The sequence below is a fragment of the Solanum stenotomum genome, chromosome 4 (genome assembly GCF_019186545.1).
Source record: "Solanum stenotomum isolate F172 chromosome 4, ASM1918654v1, whole genome shotgun sequence".
Taxonomy (NCBI): Eukaryota; Viridiplantae; Streptophyta; class Magnoliopsida; order Solanales; family Solanaceae; genus Solanum; species Solanum stenotomum.
The window spans coordinates 42,232,791-42,253,397 of NC_064285.1; the positions used below are offsets into that span (position 1 = coordinate 42,232,791).

The 20,607-nt window shown below is 37.4% G+C and overlaps 1 protein-coding gene across 1 annotated transcript in view; it reads right to left on the reverse strand.

Annotated features, from left to right (window-relative positions):
• LOC125863086 (pachytene checkpoint protein 2 homolog) overlaps positions 1–19,019 on the reverse strand; it is a 37,386-nt gene extending 18,367 nt beyond the window's left edge. The window contains exons 1-8 of the mRNA XM_049543237.1: positions 18,803–19,019; positions 18,661–18,724; positions 18,106–18,212; positions 17,926–17,993; positions 17,465–17,568; positions 17,283–17,387; positions 491–580; positions 323–398 (exon numbers count right to left, since the gene is read on the reverse strand). Coding sequence (XP_049399194.1) covers positions 323–398; positions 491–580; positions 17,283–17,387; positions 17,465–17,568; positions 17,926–17,993; positions 18,106–18,212; positions 18,661–18,724; positions 18,803–18,923 — 735 coding nt within the window. The 5' untranslated portion in view covers positions 18,924–19,019. The remainder of the gene's footprint in view (positions 1–322; positions 399–490; positions 581–17,282; positions 17,388–17,464; positions 17,569–17,925; positions 17,994–18,105; positions 18,213–18,660; positions 18,725–18,802) is intronic.
• Between the last annotated feature and the right edge of the window lie 1,588 nt (positions 19,020–20,607).

Sequence of the window (20,607 nt, forward strand, 5' to 3'; positions counted from 1 at the left end):
TGGTATTCTTCATGAATAAATGTAATTGAGAAATCATATCATAATCAAGTAATGGAAATTCCTATTAGTCTGATCAATGCCTAAAGCAGGATCTCCAATCCCCAGCACAATATCCCTTTCCAACAAACTAAATTAGTCTTAAATTGTGTTTAAAGTGTGGATTTCAAATTCATCTCCAAGTCTAAGCTTGACTTATTAATGTAGAGAGTTGTCAAGCATGATATCATGAACATTTCTACTCAAAAAAATAGTTCATTACTTAATCAGAACATTGACTATACAAGAGCTGAATAGTTATCTCAGAGTGTACTGTGAAACATACCAGCTTGCCACTTTCAGAAAACCATTTACTGAACAATGAATGTGCATTGACTTCAACCAATTGGCTCCGTGGGTATCTGATTTATGAGAGTATTATTCAACAGGAAGAAGAGGTCAGCAAAGTATCCAAGTGCTGGGACATCCAGTAAAGTATTAGATTTGTACAAACCTAAAGCTAAAACGTATGGAAAGTTTTTGTGCTAATGCTTTGCATAAAGATGTCTTTCCTGTTCCTGGAGGTCCATGCAGAAGAATAATGCTACAAACAATTAGAAAATTGATCAGTGAGATAACTGGATACTGAAAGGTATTCATGATTTTCCCAAGGAGATTGGGGACATTACCCAAGTTTTAGACAGTTTATGAGGGGTATAGGTGGTAGATCGTTTTTGTTTTTCCCTCTATACTACTGATGTAATTACTACTGAAATACACCACAATACACTATTGGTGTATTTCTTGTTTATACTACATGTTAACCTGTTCAGAAAAAAAAAAGATAACTGGATACTGAATGCAGGAAAAAATAAACACAATTGAGGAAAGCTCAGTTTTGATACATCCATAAGGTAATAAAGGTTATACAAAAGAGAATTGTAAGGGAGAAGATACCACAAAATCAAGATCTGATTACTACCCTGCCCGAATACATAATTCACGTTCACAAAGGTAGATTTGATCAATTTTCAGTTTAACAATGGACATTAATTTTTCAAATAAATTCTTGAACTAGAAACTACCAGAAAATGCTATTAACTACGAATATTTACTTAAAAGGAACGAGACAGATCACATTCAAAGAAAATATGTTTGACTCTTAGGTCAAACAAAATAGAATGGAGTAATGAGCAGCAATATTATCTGACAGCAACATGCACTCAACATGCTTCAAAATGTCTGCAATTAATCTAGTTCTTTCACAAATCTTGGCACATTCAGAAGGCTACTAAAAGCTCTTTTTCTTCCCAAGAGGAAAAGATTCACAATATATAAACAATACATTCAGGCATAATTTTAAAAAAAGTTCAAAATAAAACCAGTTAAGTTTAATTCTCAATTATTCAGAGTGTTAGAACAGAAATAGGAACAAGAATAATATATACATTACTACTTAGAATAGGATTAGGAATAAAAATAGTATATAGAATCCTACTTAGAAAAGGATTGTATTGTAGTGTCCTATAGTTGGAAAAGGAGTAAATAGGATCTCAAAGTAATAATGTAGATACAACAATTCAATAATATTTTTCTCCAATATTTTTCACATGGTATTAGAGCCTCTACAATCTTGGTAGAGAATCAAAGAGCTTCCACTGCCGGCGGGCAGCTATTACCCATATAAGCCACCCATCTATCCAACGATTATGTTACCAAAAGTTGGGTCATCCTGTATCTTTTCGGTGACTACTTTCTCATCTTATTTGTGTAGCACCGTGCCATCATTCCAGTGACAACTTTTTCATATTTAATATGTGTAGCACCGTGCCATCTTTCTAGTGACTACGTTTTCATATTTAATTTTTGTAACACTATACCATCTTTACGTTGACTACTTTTTTTTCATATCTGATTTGCATAGCACCGTGCATCTCTCTGGAGTACTTTTCATATTTAATTTGTGTAGTATCGTGGATTTTTCTGAACTACTTTCTCATATCTGAATTGCATAGCACCGTGTGTCTTTCTGGTGACTCCTTAGATTTGATTTGCATAGTTCTATTCATCATTGCGGTGACTCCTTAAATCTGATTTGCATAGAGTTGTGTCATCATTCCGACTCAACCCATATAATTTCTCCTTTTTTTAGTAGGGTCATATCGTCAAATAGCATATGTCCGCTTTTTTCTATATGGTTGTCGTTCTCCATTGGTCTTTAACCAATTGGACATTAAGAATGTTTTTTTTTCATGATGATCTTGAGGAAGAAGTCTATCTGGAGCAATCACCTGGTTTCGTTGCTAGGGGCAGTGTTATGAAAGGCGCTCGCCTTTCGCCTTTGGCGACAATGCGAGGCGAGGCAAGGCGAGGCGTCGTTGCCTATCTCCAGCGAGGCGATGCGACTTCAGAAAGGCGAAAGGCGACATGGCATGGCGAGGCGATAGGCGTCACCCTTTTTTTAATTATTTCTTAAAAGGTCTGATTTAATAATTAAAAGCCAAAATTAGGGTTTTTTGGGTATTTTTGCGAACCTTCACCTTCGCAAGACCGCTCCTCTTCTCCTCAGTTTTTCGCAAGTCGCGCGACCCCTGGAGACCTTCTTCGCGAATCGCAATTGCTGCTCCTTCAGCTCAGGTACAAGATCTTTTTTTTTGTTTTCTTCTTCAGTTCTTCTCTTCTTCTTATCTCCTAGTTCTTCTCTTCTTTTCTTCTTCTTCTCTAGTCTCTACTCTGTTTTTCAGTAGTGAGTGGTTGAGACTATGCTCTGTTTTCAGTGGTTGTGGTAGTGACTAGTGAACTCACTCCGGTTTTAGTGGTAGTGAACTGAGTGCTCTGTTTTGTTGTAGTGCTCACTGCAATCTACAATCTGCCTATTTTTTTTTTAAAGTTTAATCCTTTTATAATTATTTCTTCCCTACTTAATTTAATTTTACACTAATTAATATAGTATTTATTTGTCCATAAATAGTGAATTTAATAGCGTCGGATGCTAACAAAAAGAGGGACATTGGATGGAATTATGGTACTCAAGGATCATCAAAAGATTCAGTTGTATGTATTTTTTGTAAAAGTTCTTTTAATGGTAGTATTACTCAGCACAAGCAACATTTCGTGGGTGGAAACAAAAATGGAAAACAATGTCCAATTTGTCCGTCAGAGTTTAGAGATGAAATAAGGGCTTATGGCAAATAAAATCGCTAGTAATCCGAAATTTCAAGTGAGGCAGTCAGAAGAATTTGTTAATATTGATGATGATGATATGGATGAATATGCTGAAATGATGCCTCCCTCCAAAACTCAAAAGATGTCTTCTAGTGGAAGTGCATCATCCACGGCGCAGAACGTGATGAAGGACCTATGAATTTCTATTTTCCACAAAAATCACAACAAAAAGGAGGCTTTGAAAAGGAAGCATGAGCAGGAATTGATGAAACCAAGAAAATTCTAAGAGAGTGCGGTAAGTGCTTTTGCATAATGGATGTACGATGTCCGGCTCCCTTTTAATTGTGTTAATTACAAATCATTTAATAAATTCATTGAGGCAGTAGGATAACATGGCCCCGGTATGGGCCTCCTACATTCCATGAAGTTAGAGTTACTCACCTAAAAAAAGAGGTGAAGAAAGTGGAAAAAAATTGTTGATAAGCATAAAGTGCAATGGACAAAGTTTGGGACAGCACGAAATGGTAATGATCATCACTATTTTGGTGAATTCTCCCTTCGATAGTGTATTTCTTGGTTCTGTTGATGCTAGCAATGAATCTACCGTATCTACCAAAATGTACAACTTGTTTGAAAACACTATTGAAAGAATTGGATCAGAAAATATTGTACAAATTGTCACCGATAATGCTAGTGAGAATGTTAAAGCGGGAAGCATGATGATGGGCACACATTTATTGGACTTCATGTGCTACTCATTGCATCAACTTGATAATTGGTGACATATTCAAGATTAATCTATATGCTTCAGGCAGTATCACTCTCCCATCCTCTAACTTTCTTTATAGCCAATATTTAATACTCATTAGCTACTAATTACTATAGTATTATTTTAACAGTTTTTAAGAAGGCCATCAAAATCCATTCTTACATTAGTCAAAGGCTGTTGTTGTTGAACTTGATGAGGAAATTCACCAATCAAAGAAATTTGGTGAAACCGGCCAAGACAAAATTTGCAACGGCCTTCTTAACTTTGAGAGCTATGTACAACCAAAAGAAAAACTTGAGAATTCTAGTCTTCTTAACCGAATGGACTTCAAGTAAATTTGCAAAGGAAACTTTGGGGAAAGAAGTTGTCAACCTTCTTATTTCTGCCCACTTTTGGAATGATGTTGTTCGGGCAACTTACAGTTTGTGGTCCTTTGATAGCAGTGCTTCGTTTGGTGGATGCGGAGAAAAAACCACCAATGGGCTACATTTATGAAGCAACGAATAGAGTCAAAGAAACTATTGAGCAAGGCTTTGGTGGATATAAGAAGCAATATCAGAAAGTGTGAGAAATTATTGATGCAAGGTGGTCAGACCAACTCCATCCGCCTTTGCATGCTACAGGCCATATTTTGAACTCAGGTTTGTTTTATAAAGCTCATAACGATGGCACTATATTAGCTAGTTTGTGGACGGATAATCATGCATGTGTTAAGAAGATGAACCCCGATATAGCAATACAAGATTTACTAGTTGCTGAGCTTCCAAAGTACAAAATGGCGGATGGACTATTTGGTTGTGGTCAGGCTCAAAGAGCCAAAGACACAAGGTCACCGGGTAAGTGAGTTGATTTAGCTCTTTATAGTTTACACTTTATACTATCGCTTTACTTAAATTATTTGACTTATTTATACTCATTAACCTTTAAATTTATTTTTTATAGTTGAATGGTGGTCACTATTTGGTAGTCAAACTTCAAACTTGCAAAAGTTTGCCATGAAAGTATTAAGCCTAACTTGTAGATCATCCGGATGTGAGCGAAATCGGAGTGTGTTGGAACACGTAAGAAGAATATTTTATATCCTAATTTCCATATTATATTATTATTAGTATCTATTAGTTAATATCTATAACTTATGCGCAGATTCATTCCAAAAAGAGAAATAGGCTCGCACTATCGCGTCTCAATGATCTAGTGTACATTAAGGGGCCGTTTGGTTACTGGTTAGAGTTATGCAGGTATTAGTTATGTAGGTATTAGTTATGAAGGAATAAGTTATGCAGGTATTAGTTATGTAGGTATTAGTTATGCAGGTATTAGTTATGTAAGTATTAGTTATGCAGTTATTATTTATGTAGGATTTGGTTATGTAAAATTAAAATACATAAATTATTTCTTATTTAATATTTAATTTGTTTTGAATTAATATTTTATTTTTAAATGTGAAATTTGTAAAATCTAAAAAAGGATGCTACTTGATAAACAAGCTAGAATGCAAAGAAGTATCACCATTAACTAAAAACTACTATGATGCAGCAATAATAAAATGTTATCTGGGGGATAAAATGACGAAACCAAAAACATGACGAATATAAACGGCCTAATTGACCTCCTCAATTTTGTAAATTAATTAATATAACACTATTTACAAATAAACAAGTAAACAAATTAGGGGTAAACATGTAATTTTTTATTTCAATTCATGTATAACTAATACCCACATAACTTATTCCACCTTTTACCCTGCATAAGATTATACATAGATTCCCTCATAAGTTATGTGAGTATTAGTTATGTAGAATTACTAAAACACAACCAAACACCGTATAAAATTAATACATGAATAACTTTAATACAACATTTGAAACTTACTAGCCAAACATGGTATAAAATTAATACATGAATAACTTTTGTTCAATTTACAAACCATATAAAATTAATACATGAATAACCAAGTTATTCATGTATTAGATGGACTCTTTAGAGTAACCAAACAGCTCCTAAGTACAATAGAACATTGAAACGTCATTATAATGTTCATGATAACATTGACCCAATTCTCTTGGATAATATTGATGAGTCAAATGAATGGTTAGTTGGATGCCCCAAAGATTAAGAAGATGAACTAGTATATGAGGAAGGTGACCTTACTTGGGGTACTGTTGCTACGGCAATTGGAGCTGACAAGAGTATCTATCATCTTAGGAGATTTTCTTCAAGATCAAGAGCACTTGACAAGGGCAAAGGAGTACAAACTACATCTACAAGTTCAAGTAGGGCTTGGACACTAATTGATGAAGAATCCGAGGAGGAATAGATGAGGAAGGCAAAACATGGATGCAACACTCATTGCGAGTGAATGCATTGACTCAAGAATGAAAGGAGGAGCCTCTAGTCTAATGTGCAAATTGGATATTCCGAATGCTTATGACCATGTGAATTGGTCTTTCCTTCGAAATACTCTCAGACAAATGGGATTTGGTAGCAAATGGATAAAATGGATTGAGGTATGTATAAAAACAGTTAAAGTTTTATGTCCCTGTGAATGGGGAACCCCCCGGCTTTTTCAAATTAGCAAGAGGGCTGAGTGATGTAAAATGGATTACATCAAGCCTATCCATTCACGACCTTCAATGCTTTGATGGAGTGTTCACAAGGATGGAGATTGTTTGGCATGTATGGATGCCAAGGAGGGAGTTTCATGCCTTGCATGGGAACATATGCACCTTGAAGGAGCTCCCAGTAGGGCAACACCATGCTTGGATGATAGCTTGGAGCATGGGAGGCCTAACGAAGCGAGGAGGAGCAAGTGAAGAATATGCTCCATTAGGCGAGCTAGAGGACACTTCGGCAACTCGCCAAAGCCTTTGGCGAGGGTTCCCAAGATTGCCAACTGCCCAAGGAGCTACAAAGGGGAAAACTGCTCACTAGGCGAGCTGAAGACCATTGGCGCATAGCCAAGTGGATTGGGCGATGGTTCCCAGACCGCCCAAACTTCCAGTAGCTTCCCAGCCAAGGCCGGGAGCAGAGTTCCTCGCCGAGTTCTTTGGGCGCATCGCCGAGCCATTAGGCGATCCCGACTTGGCTCACCCATTGGCCCATTTCGAGTCACTTTTGGGCCCATCTATGTAATAATGCCTAATACTATAAATAGGCCTTTAGGGTTTCATTTTAGACTTAGATTGATTTTGAATATTGTGGTTGTAAACCTAAACTCCTTGTGTGAGTGTTGAAAGCTTGGTAATCTTTTGTTGAACCTTGTTTAGATATGGGGTTGCTTGGGATATCGATTCCCTTGAGGTCTTTGTAAGAGGTAGGTGCTATTATAGGATTAACGGATCGAGGTCATTGGGTTTAATATACCCTTTGATTGCTTTTTGTTTCCTCTTTGTGTGTCTATCTATTTATCTTGATTAGGTGCTTGTTTAGGGATTGTAATTGGAGGTTTTAGGATTTAATACATCCTTTAGTTGCCAATTGTTCCTCTTCTTGTGTCTCTTCTTATGTCTTTCTTTTGTTTTCGTTGTTATCATCGTTTTTCTTTTGAGAATCATATCATTTGGTATCAGAGCCGAGTCTAACTTTGTTCCAAAGAATCTAGTCTTGGGGTTTTGTTACAAAAAATAAAAAAAATCTATTCATTTTCGTTTTTGTGAATTTGCTTAAATGGGTTTCTTAGATTTGAGTCTTGTTTGAGTTTCTAAGGTTGGAATAGTGTTCTCCAACCCTATTTGAGTCTTAAGTTGAGATTGGAAGGAGTTTAGAGACTTGTTTGAATATTGTGGTTATAAACCTGAACTCCTTGTGCGAGTGTTTGAAAGTTGGTATAAGCTTTGTTGATTCTTGTTTAGAAACGTCGATTGCTTAGGATATTGATTCCCTCGAGGTCGTCGTAAGAGTTAGGTGTTTCTTGTTGGATTAACGAGGTGAGGTCTTTGGGTTTAATATACCCTTAGGCTGCTCTTTGTTTCCTCTTATTGTGTCTATCTATTTATCTTTACTTTTCGTCTTTGATTTCCGCATATTATCGTCGTTTCTCTTGTGAGGATCGTATCATTTGGTATCAGAGTCAAGCTTAGTATCGTTCCTACGATTCTAGTCTTGGGTTTGTTGCACTATTAAAGAATCCACCATTGAAGATTGAAGGAGCTTTGAAGAAGACAAGTGGGTTTTGAAATCTGGAAGATTTGGCAAGGAATTAAGTGCTAAAAAGTGTTGGGGTTTGTTCCCTATATCTAAGAGAGCTTGGATCTCGAATTTTGTGAAATTCCGAGCGAAAAATCTTCGGGGTTTATTTTTGGATCTTCATAGTGTTCTTGAAGTTCTTGAAGAACATTCAAATCTTCAAGAAGGGAATCTTCAAAAGAGAAAGAGTTTGATCCAAAAGGGGAAAGAGAAAGTGTTAAAGGTGTTTGTCCAAGGAATTTACCTAAAAGGGTAAAGCAAAAGGCCAAGGAAGAGAGGGGAGGGGGGGACCACCAAGGTTAAATTTTTGAAGCCTTGCAATTGCAGCTTGAGGAATTTGGGCGCATCCTGACTTGGATCTCCCATTCCACTCGGCGCCTCGCCCTTTGGGCAGCTAGGTCGCCGAGTTGGACCTCACTTTGGTGAAGACACTGGAAATTTCAGCGAGCTAAGCCCTGGTCGCCGAATCCATTCGGCGCATCGTCAAACTTCCACCCAGATCGCCGAGTTGCCTTCCGTTTGGCGAGTCAATCTTCAAGTTGGCAAGCTGAACTTCACGTTAGGCGAAGAAAACAGTGCATTTGGCGATCGGAAGCTCATGTTATGACCCTTTTCTTCTCAGGTTCTAATTTCTTAGTTTCCTTTCTTTTAATTCTAGTTCGTTGTCAAGAATCCTAAACTGATTTTCAACTCGTAACTGCTCTACTTGTTGACTATTAGTTCTTGAATTCACTTCTTTGTTAGTGCTTTTCTTTTCGTGCTTTTATTCGTTTTTACTTCGTAGTTAACTTCTTGACTCAAGTCCGTTTGTTTTAATTGAGCCGTCCGTTCTTCTTGAAACAAAAATTCACTCTGGCCAAGAGTAGAAATTGAGACCTTGTGATCAACCGAGTATAAGCAATCTTCAACATTAGCCGCGCCAATTTGAGAGGCAATCAAAGGTGTGCAAACACGAGTGATTGTGAGATTATTTAACTAATGCTAATGTTGTGTGTTGTTTTGTTGAGTTGTCTTAATTGTTAGGTACCATGGCCACCGGAAATGAGACCCTCCCACTTGAGGGGAAGGTTATCTTAAAATCCATAGTAGAGGTAATCGTTGATATGAGTTGGAGAATAGCGAACATGAAAGAGCGATTGGCCTCCATGGAGGGCAGGCTGGGAATGGAGGAGAGGGTGAACATCCCTTCGAATGGGGTGCCACAATCTCAACCTAACCCTGTTTGTTATCTTTCACTTTGTAAAGGTTCTCATGTAGATACAAGCGTAAAGAGTGGGGGAACACGAGTTCCCAACCAAGAGCCTACAACTAAAGATGTGATGGACGCCTTTGTGGGATGTTCCAGCATCCAAGGTAAAGAAGATCCTTCTTGTGGGCGACAAGGTACAATAGCTACACTTGACACTTTTACCATTGCAAATGAACAAAGTGTGAATGTTAGCTTGTCTTTATGTGAGCCTATTGATTCTTTACCTTATATTGATAATGTGCTTGTTGAGAGTGTGGATACACTAGTTGATCCTATTGATGACTGAATTGATTCTTCTAGTAAGATCGATTTGTGTTCACCTAGTGTTGACACCTATGCTTTGAATGCTAGCTCATTATTTTGTAATAATTGTGTTGACCAACCTGTTTGTGAGTGTAGTTCACTAGTTGAGGGTTCTTGTAATGTGATTAAGGAACCTCAATGTAGTGGGTACTAATGATAATGTTGATCAATTGAATAGGAGTGACTCTATGAGCATGTCTTTTGTGGAAGATACGATTGCTTGCTTTGCTCATAGAGATCTTGTGCTTGAAAATGCTTCGAAAGATGATATGTGTCTTTTTGAGGGTGAACTTGCATGTTAATTCTTCCCTAATGGTTGATCATTCCCTCTTTAAGTACAACATCCTTTTTGAAGATGATGAAATCACTCTTAGTGATGTACCTAGTGGTGTGAATCTTGAGAGCAGTATAGTTCTTGATAGCTATACTTGTTATAGTAACCCACTATGGTGTGAGGCTTTCCCTCCCAAAGATGGAAATCTCTTCTTGGAAGATGAGAATACTCTTGTGGGGAAGGAATGTGATGAGGAGGAAGGTGGTGTTTGTTTTCCAATTACTTCTTTTTCTTGGTGTGTTTCACTTCTTAATGGTATGACCAATGCTTTTGAGCCTATTCGCAGTCATACCCATGTAAACACCCTAGAGGAAGTTGATTTGAGAGACACCTTTCTCTATTACTTGTTTACATATGATGATGCTCATCCTGTTGAGTGGAGTATGTTGTTGAGAGGAACAAGTGCCCACCTGCTAAATGGAGGAGCACTTGATCCAGTTCTGTGGACCTTCTACCCTTTTAATCCAGTGGATGTTTTAGGGTATTTGAACTGGTGAGAGTATCATCCACTGGGTGGTACTACCATGTTGATGAGAAGAACAACCATTGTCCTTGTTCTCCATTTGTGGGCTTAATAGCCATGACAATAGAGGATGTTTGGTTGTTCCTTGAGTTTGAGTCTCCTCATTTAAATGTTTTTTGTGCTAACCTTTGTACTACCCATCATGCTAAGAGGATAAGCTTCTTGCTTATGATCTATATGGTTTTACAAGGTTTGGGTTCGAGGACTCACTTTTATCTACTTGCATATGATGATACTCATACTTGTGTGGGTTGCATATCTTATGTTAGTAGTGGTTTAAATTGGGCAAATGAGAGTCTCCTTGACTCAATGCTATACGATCCTTTTCCATTTGACCCTAGTGCCGTCCTTAAGTGTGCTGAATGTGGTAGTAACACATTCTGTCATTTGCATGATTCTTCCGTGGTGTTATTATTTGATCCAATGTACTTGAATGAGGTATGTTTACCAATTTGGGTGGGGAATACTTATGTACTTGAACTTGCTCTTGAATTGGGAATGATTACTCTATTGAAGTTATCTAGTGCATTGGATGGGGGTCTTAATTTGGATCAACACTACTTGTGCCTTCGCACTTAGGTATGAGAGTGTTCATGTGATACTTGACATAAGGGAGGCCTTATGCTTGTTTGAATGTGGAACCAATGAAGGCTTACATATAAGGTTGTTTAAGTGTATTCGTTCCTACGCTCTACCCCTTTGTCAATTTCTTACTTAGCCAAGTATCTTTTACTTTGATGGGTTCCAAACCCTTTGTTAATATTTGAAATGCTTGGTTATATGTTAAGTTTGTGCATCCTTGGCATGGTGATGAACTTGTTATTGCTACCACTAACCCTCATGCCATGAGGATCTTTGTCTTGTTTGTTTCCCCTATGGTTTTGCAAGGTATGGATTCGAGGACGAATCCTTTTCAAGAAGGGAAGAATGATGTAAAATGGATTACATCAACCTATCCATTCACGCCTATCCATTCACAAACTTCAATGCTTTGATGGAGTGTTCACAAGGATGGAGGCTATTTGGCATGTATGGATGCCAAGGAGGGAATTCCATGCCTTGCATGGGAACATATGCACCTGAAAGAGCTCTCAGTTAGGCAACACCATGCTTGGATGATAGCTTAAAGCATGGAGGCCTAACGAAGCGAGGAGGAGCAAGTGAAGAATGTGCTCCATTCGGTGAGCTAAAGGACACTTCGGCGACTCGCCAAAGCCTTTGGCGAGGGTTCCCAAGATCACCAACTGCCCAAGGAGCTACAAAGGGGAAAACTGCTCACTAGGCGAGCTGAAGACCATTGGCGCATAGCCAAGTGGATTGGGCGATGGTTCCCAGACCGCCCAAACTTCCAGTAGCTTCCCAGCCATGGCCAGGAGCAAAGTTCCTCGCCAAGTTCATTGGGTGCATTGCCAAGCCATTAGGTGAGCCCGATTTGGCTCGCCCATTGGCCCATTTCGGGTCACTTTTGGGCCCATCTATGTAATAATGGCTAATACTATAGATAGGCCTTTAGCGTTTCATTTTAGACTTAGATTTTTTTTTGATAACCGAGAAACCCTTCTGTGACCCGCCCTTTGGACTAATCACAAACTTCTAAACTCGGTGGATAATGGGCCCGCCCCTCTACCCTTCTCCACTTAAATACCGGACTTCGCTTTGCATGGTGTGGGGCTTGAACCTGCGACCTAAGCCACAAATCCTCCACCTTTTGCCACTTGAGCTAGGCCTTGGGGGCCATTTTAGACTTAGATTAATTTTGAATATTGTGGTGGTAAGCCTAAACTCCTTGTGTGAGTGTTGAAAGCTTGGTAAGCTTTTGTTGAACCTTGTTTAGAAACGGCTGTTGCTTGGGATATTGATTCCCTTGAGGTCTTCGTAAGAGGTAGGTGCTATTGTAGGATTAACGGATCGAGGTCATTGGGTTTAATATACCCTTTGATTGCTTTTTGTTTCCTCTTTGTGTTTCTATCTATTTATCTTGATTTAGGTGCTTGTTTAGGGATTGTAATTGGAGGTTTTAGGATTTAATACATCCTTTAGTTGCCAATTGTTCCTCTTCTTATGTCCTCTTCTTCTATCTTTCTTTTGTTTCCGCTGTTATCATCGTTTCTCTTTTGAGAATCGTATCACTGAGACAGGGTGATCCTCTCTCCCCTTTCTTATTCATTTTGGCAATGGAAGGCATTGATAGTATGATGAGGATTGCAACACAAAACAGATGGATTAAAGACTTTCGGGTCGGAGATAGAGTGGGGGAAGAAAAAGAAGTGTGTCACATGCTCTATACGGATGACACTATCATCTTTTGTGAACCTACAACAGAACAAATTCGCTACATCAGAGTGATTTTGGTTTCGTTTGAAGCAGTTTCAAGGTTGAAAGTAAACTGGGGAAAAAGTAGTCTCTTTCCTATAAATGAGGTCCCTCAAATCCAGCAACTAGCAAATATATTGGGATGCAGAGTGGAGCATTTTCCTACCATATATTTGGGCATGCCCCTGGGTAGCAAACACAAAACAATGGAGTTATGGAATGGTATTCTGGTGAAAACTAAAAAGAAACTTGCTAGATGGAAGGCACAATACCTATCCCTAGGCGGTAGAATGATCCTCATAAATTATGTTTTGGACTCTTTGTCAACCTATGTGATGTCCTTGTTTCCAATCCTAGCAAAGGTGGTGAAAAAACTAGACAAGCTTAGAAGGAACTTCCAATGGAAAAGCAATAAGGAGGGAAAGGATTATAACTAAGTCAACTAGAAGAATGTACTTCTTAGCAAAGACAGAGGGGGTTTAGGGATCAGAAATTTGAGGTTGCAAAATGAAAGCCTTTTAATAAAATGGTTGTAGAGATACACTGAGGAAGATGCAGCTCTTTAAAAGGAGGTTATAGTAGCAAAATATGGAGAACTAAACCCCCAATGTACAGAAATCACCTCTGAACCATATGGGGTGGGGGGTATGGAGGACAATCAGGGACATATGGTCACAAATGAAAGGAAATATGTATATCAAGGTGGGTAATGAAACAAAACTAAATTTTGGAAAGTTGGCTGGATAGACCAAACCTCTCTTAGGGAACTTTTTTCCATATTTGTTTCTACTCAGTGAGAACCCTGATGCTAGAGTGAGTGATTGTTGGATAGAACGGGGATGGGACATATCTTTAAGAAGACTACTTAATGACTGGGAGGTGGAGGAGTGACAGCGCTACTGGGAAAACTAGCTGGAATGATTATAACCGCAACAGCAACAGACAAGATCATGTGGAAACATAGTAAGGATGGAGTCTTCTTAGTCAACAATGCCTACAGAAGAGGACTAAAAGGGATGACAGGGGCCCAAAATATAATTGGAATTACTTTGAGAAGAGTGACATTCCTACAAAAGTAAAGTGTTTCACCTGGTTAGTGATAAAGAGAGCATGTTTAACAAAAAAAGTTCTACAGAAGAAAGGCAGGCAGCTGGTCCCTAGGTGTATTTTGTGCAACTTGACAGGGGAAACAAATAACCATCTCTTCCTGCATTGTAAGTTTAATGTTCAAATTTGGAACCTGTTTCTCAAAATCACAAGCATGCACTAGACAATGTCAAAACATACATAAGATCTGTTGAGCTGCTGGATTAGGGGGAGAGGGAGGGGGGAGGGGGGGGAGTAAGAGTCAAAAGAGATGGTGGAAGCTAATACCATCATGTGTATGGTGGTTAGTCTGGAAAGAAAGAAATGGAAGATGTTTTAAAGATAGATCCAATTTCATCCACAAAGTTGAATGGAATTGTATAGTATCTATACTTTTTTGGTGTAAACAGCCTTGTATAGATGATATAGATCAAATTATAGATTTGATAGGAAATCTATAATTATCCCTTTTTGGAGGTAGCCAGCATACCACCCTTAATGCTGAAGAATTCAACCTTACCAGTTTCAAAAAAAAAATCATGATGAAGAGGATATTAATCTTTGTAAAGATATGACATTTGGGTCTAACTCAACCCCAAAAGCTAGCTCACGAGGGGAAAATTGCTCAAGTCCATATAAGGAGACCACCAGTTCATTTCCTAACCAATGTGAGACTTTTACCCACTCTAACACCCCCCCTTCTTGCCCAGGCCCGACTGGAGCGTGGATCGGGAACCCAAACGGGGATGGACCTAGCTCTGATACCATGAAAAGATATGACACTTGGCCTAACTCAACCCCAAAAGCTAGCTCATGAGGGGAGAATTGCCCAAGTCCATATAAGGAGACCACCAGTCCATTCCCTAATCAATGTGGACTTTTACCCACTCTAACAATCTTCAAGATTTGGATAATCTTGAAGAATAGGCTTTTAAAGTTCTAGCATTGCTTGTCAATTGTTTTTTGAATTATTGAGTCATTCAAATCCTAGACTTTTATTATCTACTATTAGTTTTTGAACTGAAATATTTGCTAATATATGTTATTGCTATTAAGATTTTGGATATTTATATATGCAATTAAAATTTTAAATTTTTGGTATTAATTGGCGCCTTAATTCAAAAAGGTGAGCGCCTCACTGCTCGTCTCGCCTCATGGCGAGGCAGGCACTTGTCACCTTTCGTCATCCAAAACACTGGCTAGGGAGGAGTCTGGTAACCTTGTATGTAAATTGTGTAAATCACTCTATGGTCTGAAACAGTCTTCTCAAGATTCGTTTGGGAAGTTCAACTCTCTAATTTTATCACTTTGTGTTTTATCGACATTATGCATCAAATACAACTTTTCATGAGAAGACCAAGCACATTGAGATTGATTGGCATTATGCATCAAATCCAGTATTTCATGAGAAGACAAACACATTGAGATTGACTATCAATTATGTGAAGTCGAGTGATCAACTTGCAGATATCTCATCAAGTCCCTCATTGGTCCTCTTAATTACATTTGTAACAAGCTAGTACATATGATTTGTATGCACCAGCTTGCGAGGGAGTGTTAGAATAGGAATAGGAACAAGAATAATATATACAATACTACTTAGAATAGGAATAGGAACAAAAATAGTATATAGAATCCTATTTAGAAAAGGATGGTATCTTAGTGTCCTAGTTGGAAAAGGAGTCTATTGTAGTGTATATAAATAGGATCTCAATATAATAATATAGATACAACAATTCAATAATATTTTTCTCCTATATTTCTCACACAAAGAATAACAAACAACTACTTTATAGCTAGAAAATGAATTTCTAGAGTCTATAGGAAACCCTTTCACATTTCTTGCCCATGATACTGCTATAACCACCTCACTAGCCAGAAATGTGAAGGCTAGTGAAATCATCAAATTAGATATTACTCTTTCATTTTGCTCTTCTTTTCCACTATCTACAACTATCATCCCATGATTCCTTTTTTTGTTTATTTTAGGTTTGTTGAGTCTATTTGGGCAAGTCCAAAAGAAAGAAAAAAGTCAGATCCCACATTTAAGAAGAAAGTCACCAACATATCAGTATCATTTCCAATCATTTTCTTCTTGGAAGAGATAAAAGTCAAGATCAGGTTGTAGTCATTTTTCATGGAAAACATTTTCCTTCATACCGAACACACCCTGGATCTAATTATTTTTTATCGAAGGCATTTATCTTTCTTATAAGGTAAAGAATCTTACTGATTTGGGAAAATCTCTGATAAGCAAGCAGCACAGTAAAAGCAGAGAGCCTACACCAAAGCTTTTTTACCATGGTCTTATGTGCTCAACATGCTGGTTAGAGCAGACAGACATGAAAAAAGTGAGAACTGAAAATGCACTCAAAATATAAAACCAGATCTAGTCAACTGTGTTATTACCCCATTGAGTCCAAATGTTAAAGCGGGCTGGTTAAATCGACAAAATGCTGATCTTTTTCAACAATGAAACTTCAGACTGTTGTCAAGTTAAAATATAACTCTTTCTTTATGCATCCACAAAGGAGTAAGTTCTCTCTGTGAAACGCAAAGTAAACCTATAAAGCTACTAATCCGTATATTGTTTTATTAGGACTTTTGTGATTTAAGCAAACACAATGACACATCTAGTGTGGCAACATCACATTCAAAATTGAGATCTGAAACACTCACCATGAGAGATCGACTAAATGGCAATTTCATGAAGCATGTAAATGTTGAATATTGTTGAACACAATTGTTTGCTCACAATTTAAATTTTATTATTGTAAACTATAGACCAGCTTCGGTCTAACAAATCTTTAAACTAATTTTTTCTTTCACTGGCACTCTAGCAACTTATTTTGTTGCTTTCTCTTATTTCTCACCTCTGCTCTCGCACTCTTTCCTGGTTTCTTGCTTACTTGAGCACACTTACAACTTAAATGGACCACCTCTATTTATGGGTGGTAATGGAAGGATCTAGTGAGAGTATTTAGTACTCTCTTCTGTTAATGATATCAACTACCTAGTTCAAGAATTACACTTCTACTTATTTCTAGAGTTGTTCTTTCTAAAAGCTTTCTGGACTTCTCACTCTACAACTTTCATTCTAGATTCTCCATTCTTTTGGAGATTAAGTTGGTGATGACTTTTTAACAGTATGCAGTGCATTTTACAGTGACCTATCTTTGCACACTGCTACTACACAATCCTAATTTCCTCCAATTGCCTAGAGTACAGTAAATGGAACTAAGCTTCAACAAGAACTGGTGATTGGAAATCACCAAGCAAAGAATACAAGGCACAGTAAAATACCACAATCAGACACAAAGTTGGCAGGCACAGCTTGACATCATAAAATATTTGAGAATTCGGTAAACAAGTTTCTTACCGATTCCAGGATACAAGGAAGGAATTTACTCTCTTTTCAGTGAAAAGCAAAGCACTTGCAGCATATCGCAACAATCTCTGCTTGAGACCAGATTCGTATATTAAGCTGTAGAAATAAAAAGATAAATCACATCAGGGTTCCTTGAAGAAATCTAAGTTCTTTTCAGCCAGCAAGTGACACACCTTTCCCACATTCCATTAAATTCTTTTGCAGGAAGAATCCATTCATTAAATGTAGAAAGCTGTCCATCCCCACTTAATTCTTCACATGGTCCTTCCTCGCTAAGCTGACAAATTGGAAATGTCCAATTCAAATTCAAATAGCAGAGAGGTCATAAAATTGAACAAATCAACTCTAATAAATTAGGTGTAAAGTGTTGGCTATGCTCACTCGGCCTCCAATTACTCTTCATTTCTTTTTCACTTCTTTCCTCTCTTTTTTTCTTTTCTATTGTTTACTTGGAGAAGATTTATGACCAACTAGACATCAAATTCTAGTGTTTCAATACTGGATCAAAATTTTAGCAACTTCTAGTGTTTCCTGTAGATTCCTTTAGGGTCTATCTGTCCAGCTAGGGTAGGAAACAGGAATGCCAAAAGGGCTTGGGACTTTGAGTAACATAACTTTAGTAATAGAAGCAGACCTGAAATACATGAACAACTGGTTTTACTTGCCAGAATAGAAGGATATCTCGGTTCTCCAGCCAGACATCTACAAAAGCAAAAATGTGGCAGTGCATTATACCCAAGGGTAAGCTTGGTAAACATTACCTTGCTTCTTTTTGCTACACTAATGGAGTCTATAGAGACAAAAGATTATATACCTGTGTCACACACACATATGTGCTGCACATTTTCAGCAAGAAAGAGATCATCAATTGGAACTGGAATTGGACCATCCACATAGCTCATACTCCTTTTTTCCAGCATTCTGTACAAGATGATTTGCCCATATAACCAAAACGTAATTTTGAATGAGATATTGAGTAACAAGAAAAGTAACTTTAGCCATAAATGTCACCAAATAAAAGAGCATGTGCGTTAACAATTCCCAGAGAAGTCAAATGCAAACATAGCAATAGAAACTATGTCTCAACCCCAAACTAGTTGGGTTGGCCATATGAGTACTCACCATCCAATTCGCTTTATTAGGACCCATTTAACTTTGAATATTCAGTAATTGGGGGTTCTCTAACAGTAGAAGCTCACTATATTTGCTAGTCAACAAATCAAATTTGGCATTTAATTGCATGGAAACAGCCACAGAAGTCTCAGTATGGTATACACCAACTATCCTCTTACCCCCTACTGGCCAAGGGGCACTTTGTATATACTTCAAGGGTTACTTAACTGATATAGAAAAGTTGAAAATTACATACCTCTCAACGGATAACCTAACATCGTCAATACGAGCTGTACTTGAAGGCTTCAAGCAAACTTCAACTACAATTACAAAATTGAAATGTTTCAGCTCTAAAAGTTTATAAAAAAATGTCAGAAATGTATAATATTGTGGAATACCTGAAACGAGCACTTTTTCTTCAGGTAATGTGGGTGGTGGGGATGGAGCAGGGTCACCGTTTTGCTCGCTGGTGTTGACTTCAGCAGCGTTGACCATGGAGATTTCCATTGGAGCACTCATTTTGTTGTGACAAATTTGGCTAAAATGGTTTATACTACATAAATGCAGAAATGGAGAATGAAGAAGAATTGGCAAACCCTAGGAGGGATTCTAAAAATAAAAACAGCGCGGGAATGAAATATATAAACAATAGAGGATTGTTTGGTAAGACCATTTCAATTATGTTTATTGGTAATCTATTTCCTCCTTAGCTTTTTAGTTGTTATAACTTCCTTTTTTAAACTCAAACATTTTAACATGTATTTTTCATGATATTGATATGAAAAATACATTCAATTTATAGTATTTTCATATCAAAATCTTTATTTTAAAATATCAAATTAATATAATCTAATTTAACTTTTAAATTGACTCTAGAAAAATGCAACATAACAATTAAAAAACAATGGAGAAATTATTATTAGTTAGGCATGTATTAGGGCCTGTTTGGATAGACTTGTAGAAAATAACTTATAAGTCCAAAGCTAAAAGTCATAAATATGATACCCTACTTTTGACTTGTTTGTAAATTTTCTTGGCCAAAAAGTGAGTGCTTGAAAGCACTTTTTAACCTTTCCAAACACATCCAAAACTAAAAAAGTGTTCAAAAGTCAAAAACATCTAAAATAAGCTAATTCAAATGGGTACTTTTGTTCCATCCTCTAATCTACATAAAATAAGATACAAATTTCTTCATAATTTGTACAAGTATTAATTATGCAAATTTCTAAATTGCACATCACATGTCGTATTCATTTTATACATGAATAATATCCTCTCTAACTTTTTTTTTAACAGGCAAAGCCCATTTATTATATACCAAAAAGACAAATAAAGAGCTTTGGACCAAAAGTGACCAAATCCCAAATAAAAAAATGGAAACAAATGAAAAACAAAAAGAAAAAAGAAAAAGATAAGGAAGAATGACAAAAACTCAATGGCTACTCCTCTTCGATCAGCACAACGACCAGCAGTGATCCGAGGAGAGCCTTACCTCTCGATTACGACAAAGAAGACAGTACCAAGTTCGAGCGATATCCACATGGGCATTCAAACTCTCACAAACACCATAGATTCAACTCATTGAAGAGTTCTTCAACTTGACACCAATTTTCACAAACGTATCTCAAGGTAAGGCCCAAATCCAAACTTACAACCCTTGAACCGATAAAAAATTATTGATTTCACTAAGTAATTTTATGACTTGTGCAGATTGAACCCCAAGGGGTTGATACCATTGCAACAAACCCATGAAACTACCAAGTAAGATCCTCATTTTCAATATAATAATCCTTGTGATTTTATGTTCCTTGTTCTTTTTTTTTTTTGTTGTGGCAATGTATTTCGATTGTGATTGTTCCTTTTTTTCAGTTGATGAAGTATTGTGACTGCTCCTTTTTTGTGCTTCTAATCTGTGGCTGGTATGTTGAACCTGACATTTTGACACTTTCTTACCCTCAATTGCGACAAGTTTTGTTTGTCAAATTGTAATATAGTTCTTGCTTGTGATGGTAGCTCCTGTGTAGAATTAAATTGAATTAGATTTGTACCTGCAAAACTGAAAATATGGTTAGTTAAAAGATCATCCAGTGTATTCCCTTCTTTGTAGGTGAGCTTGCTTTCCACCACCTTGTCCTTCATAACATCTCTAATCCACCTTATGTCTACAGAAATTACCCATGGGACTTCCCAGATTCCATCTAGA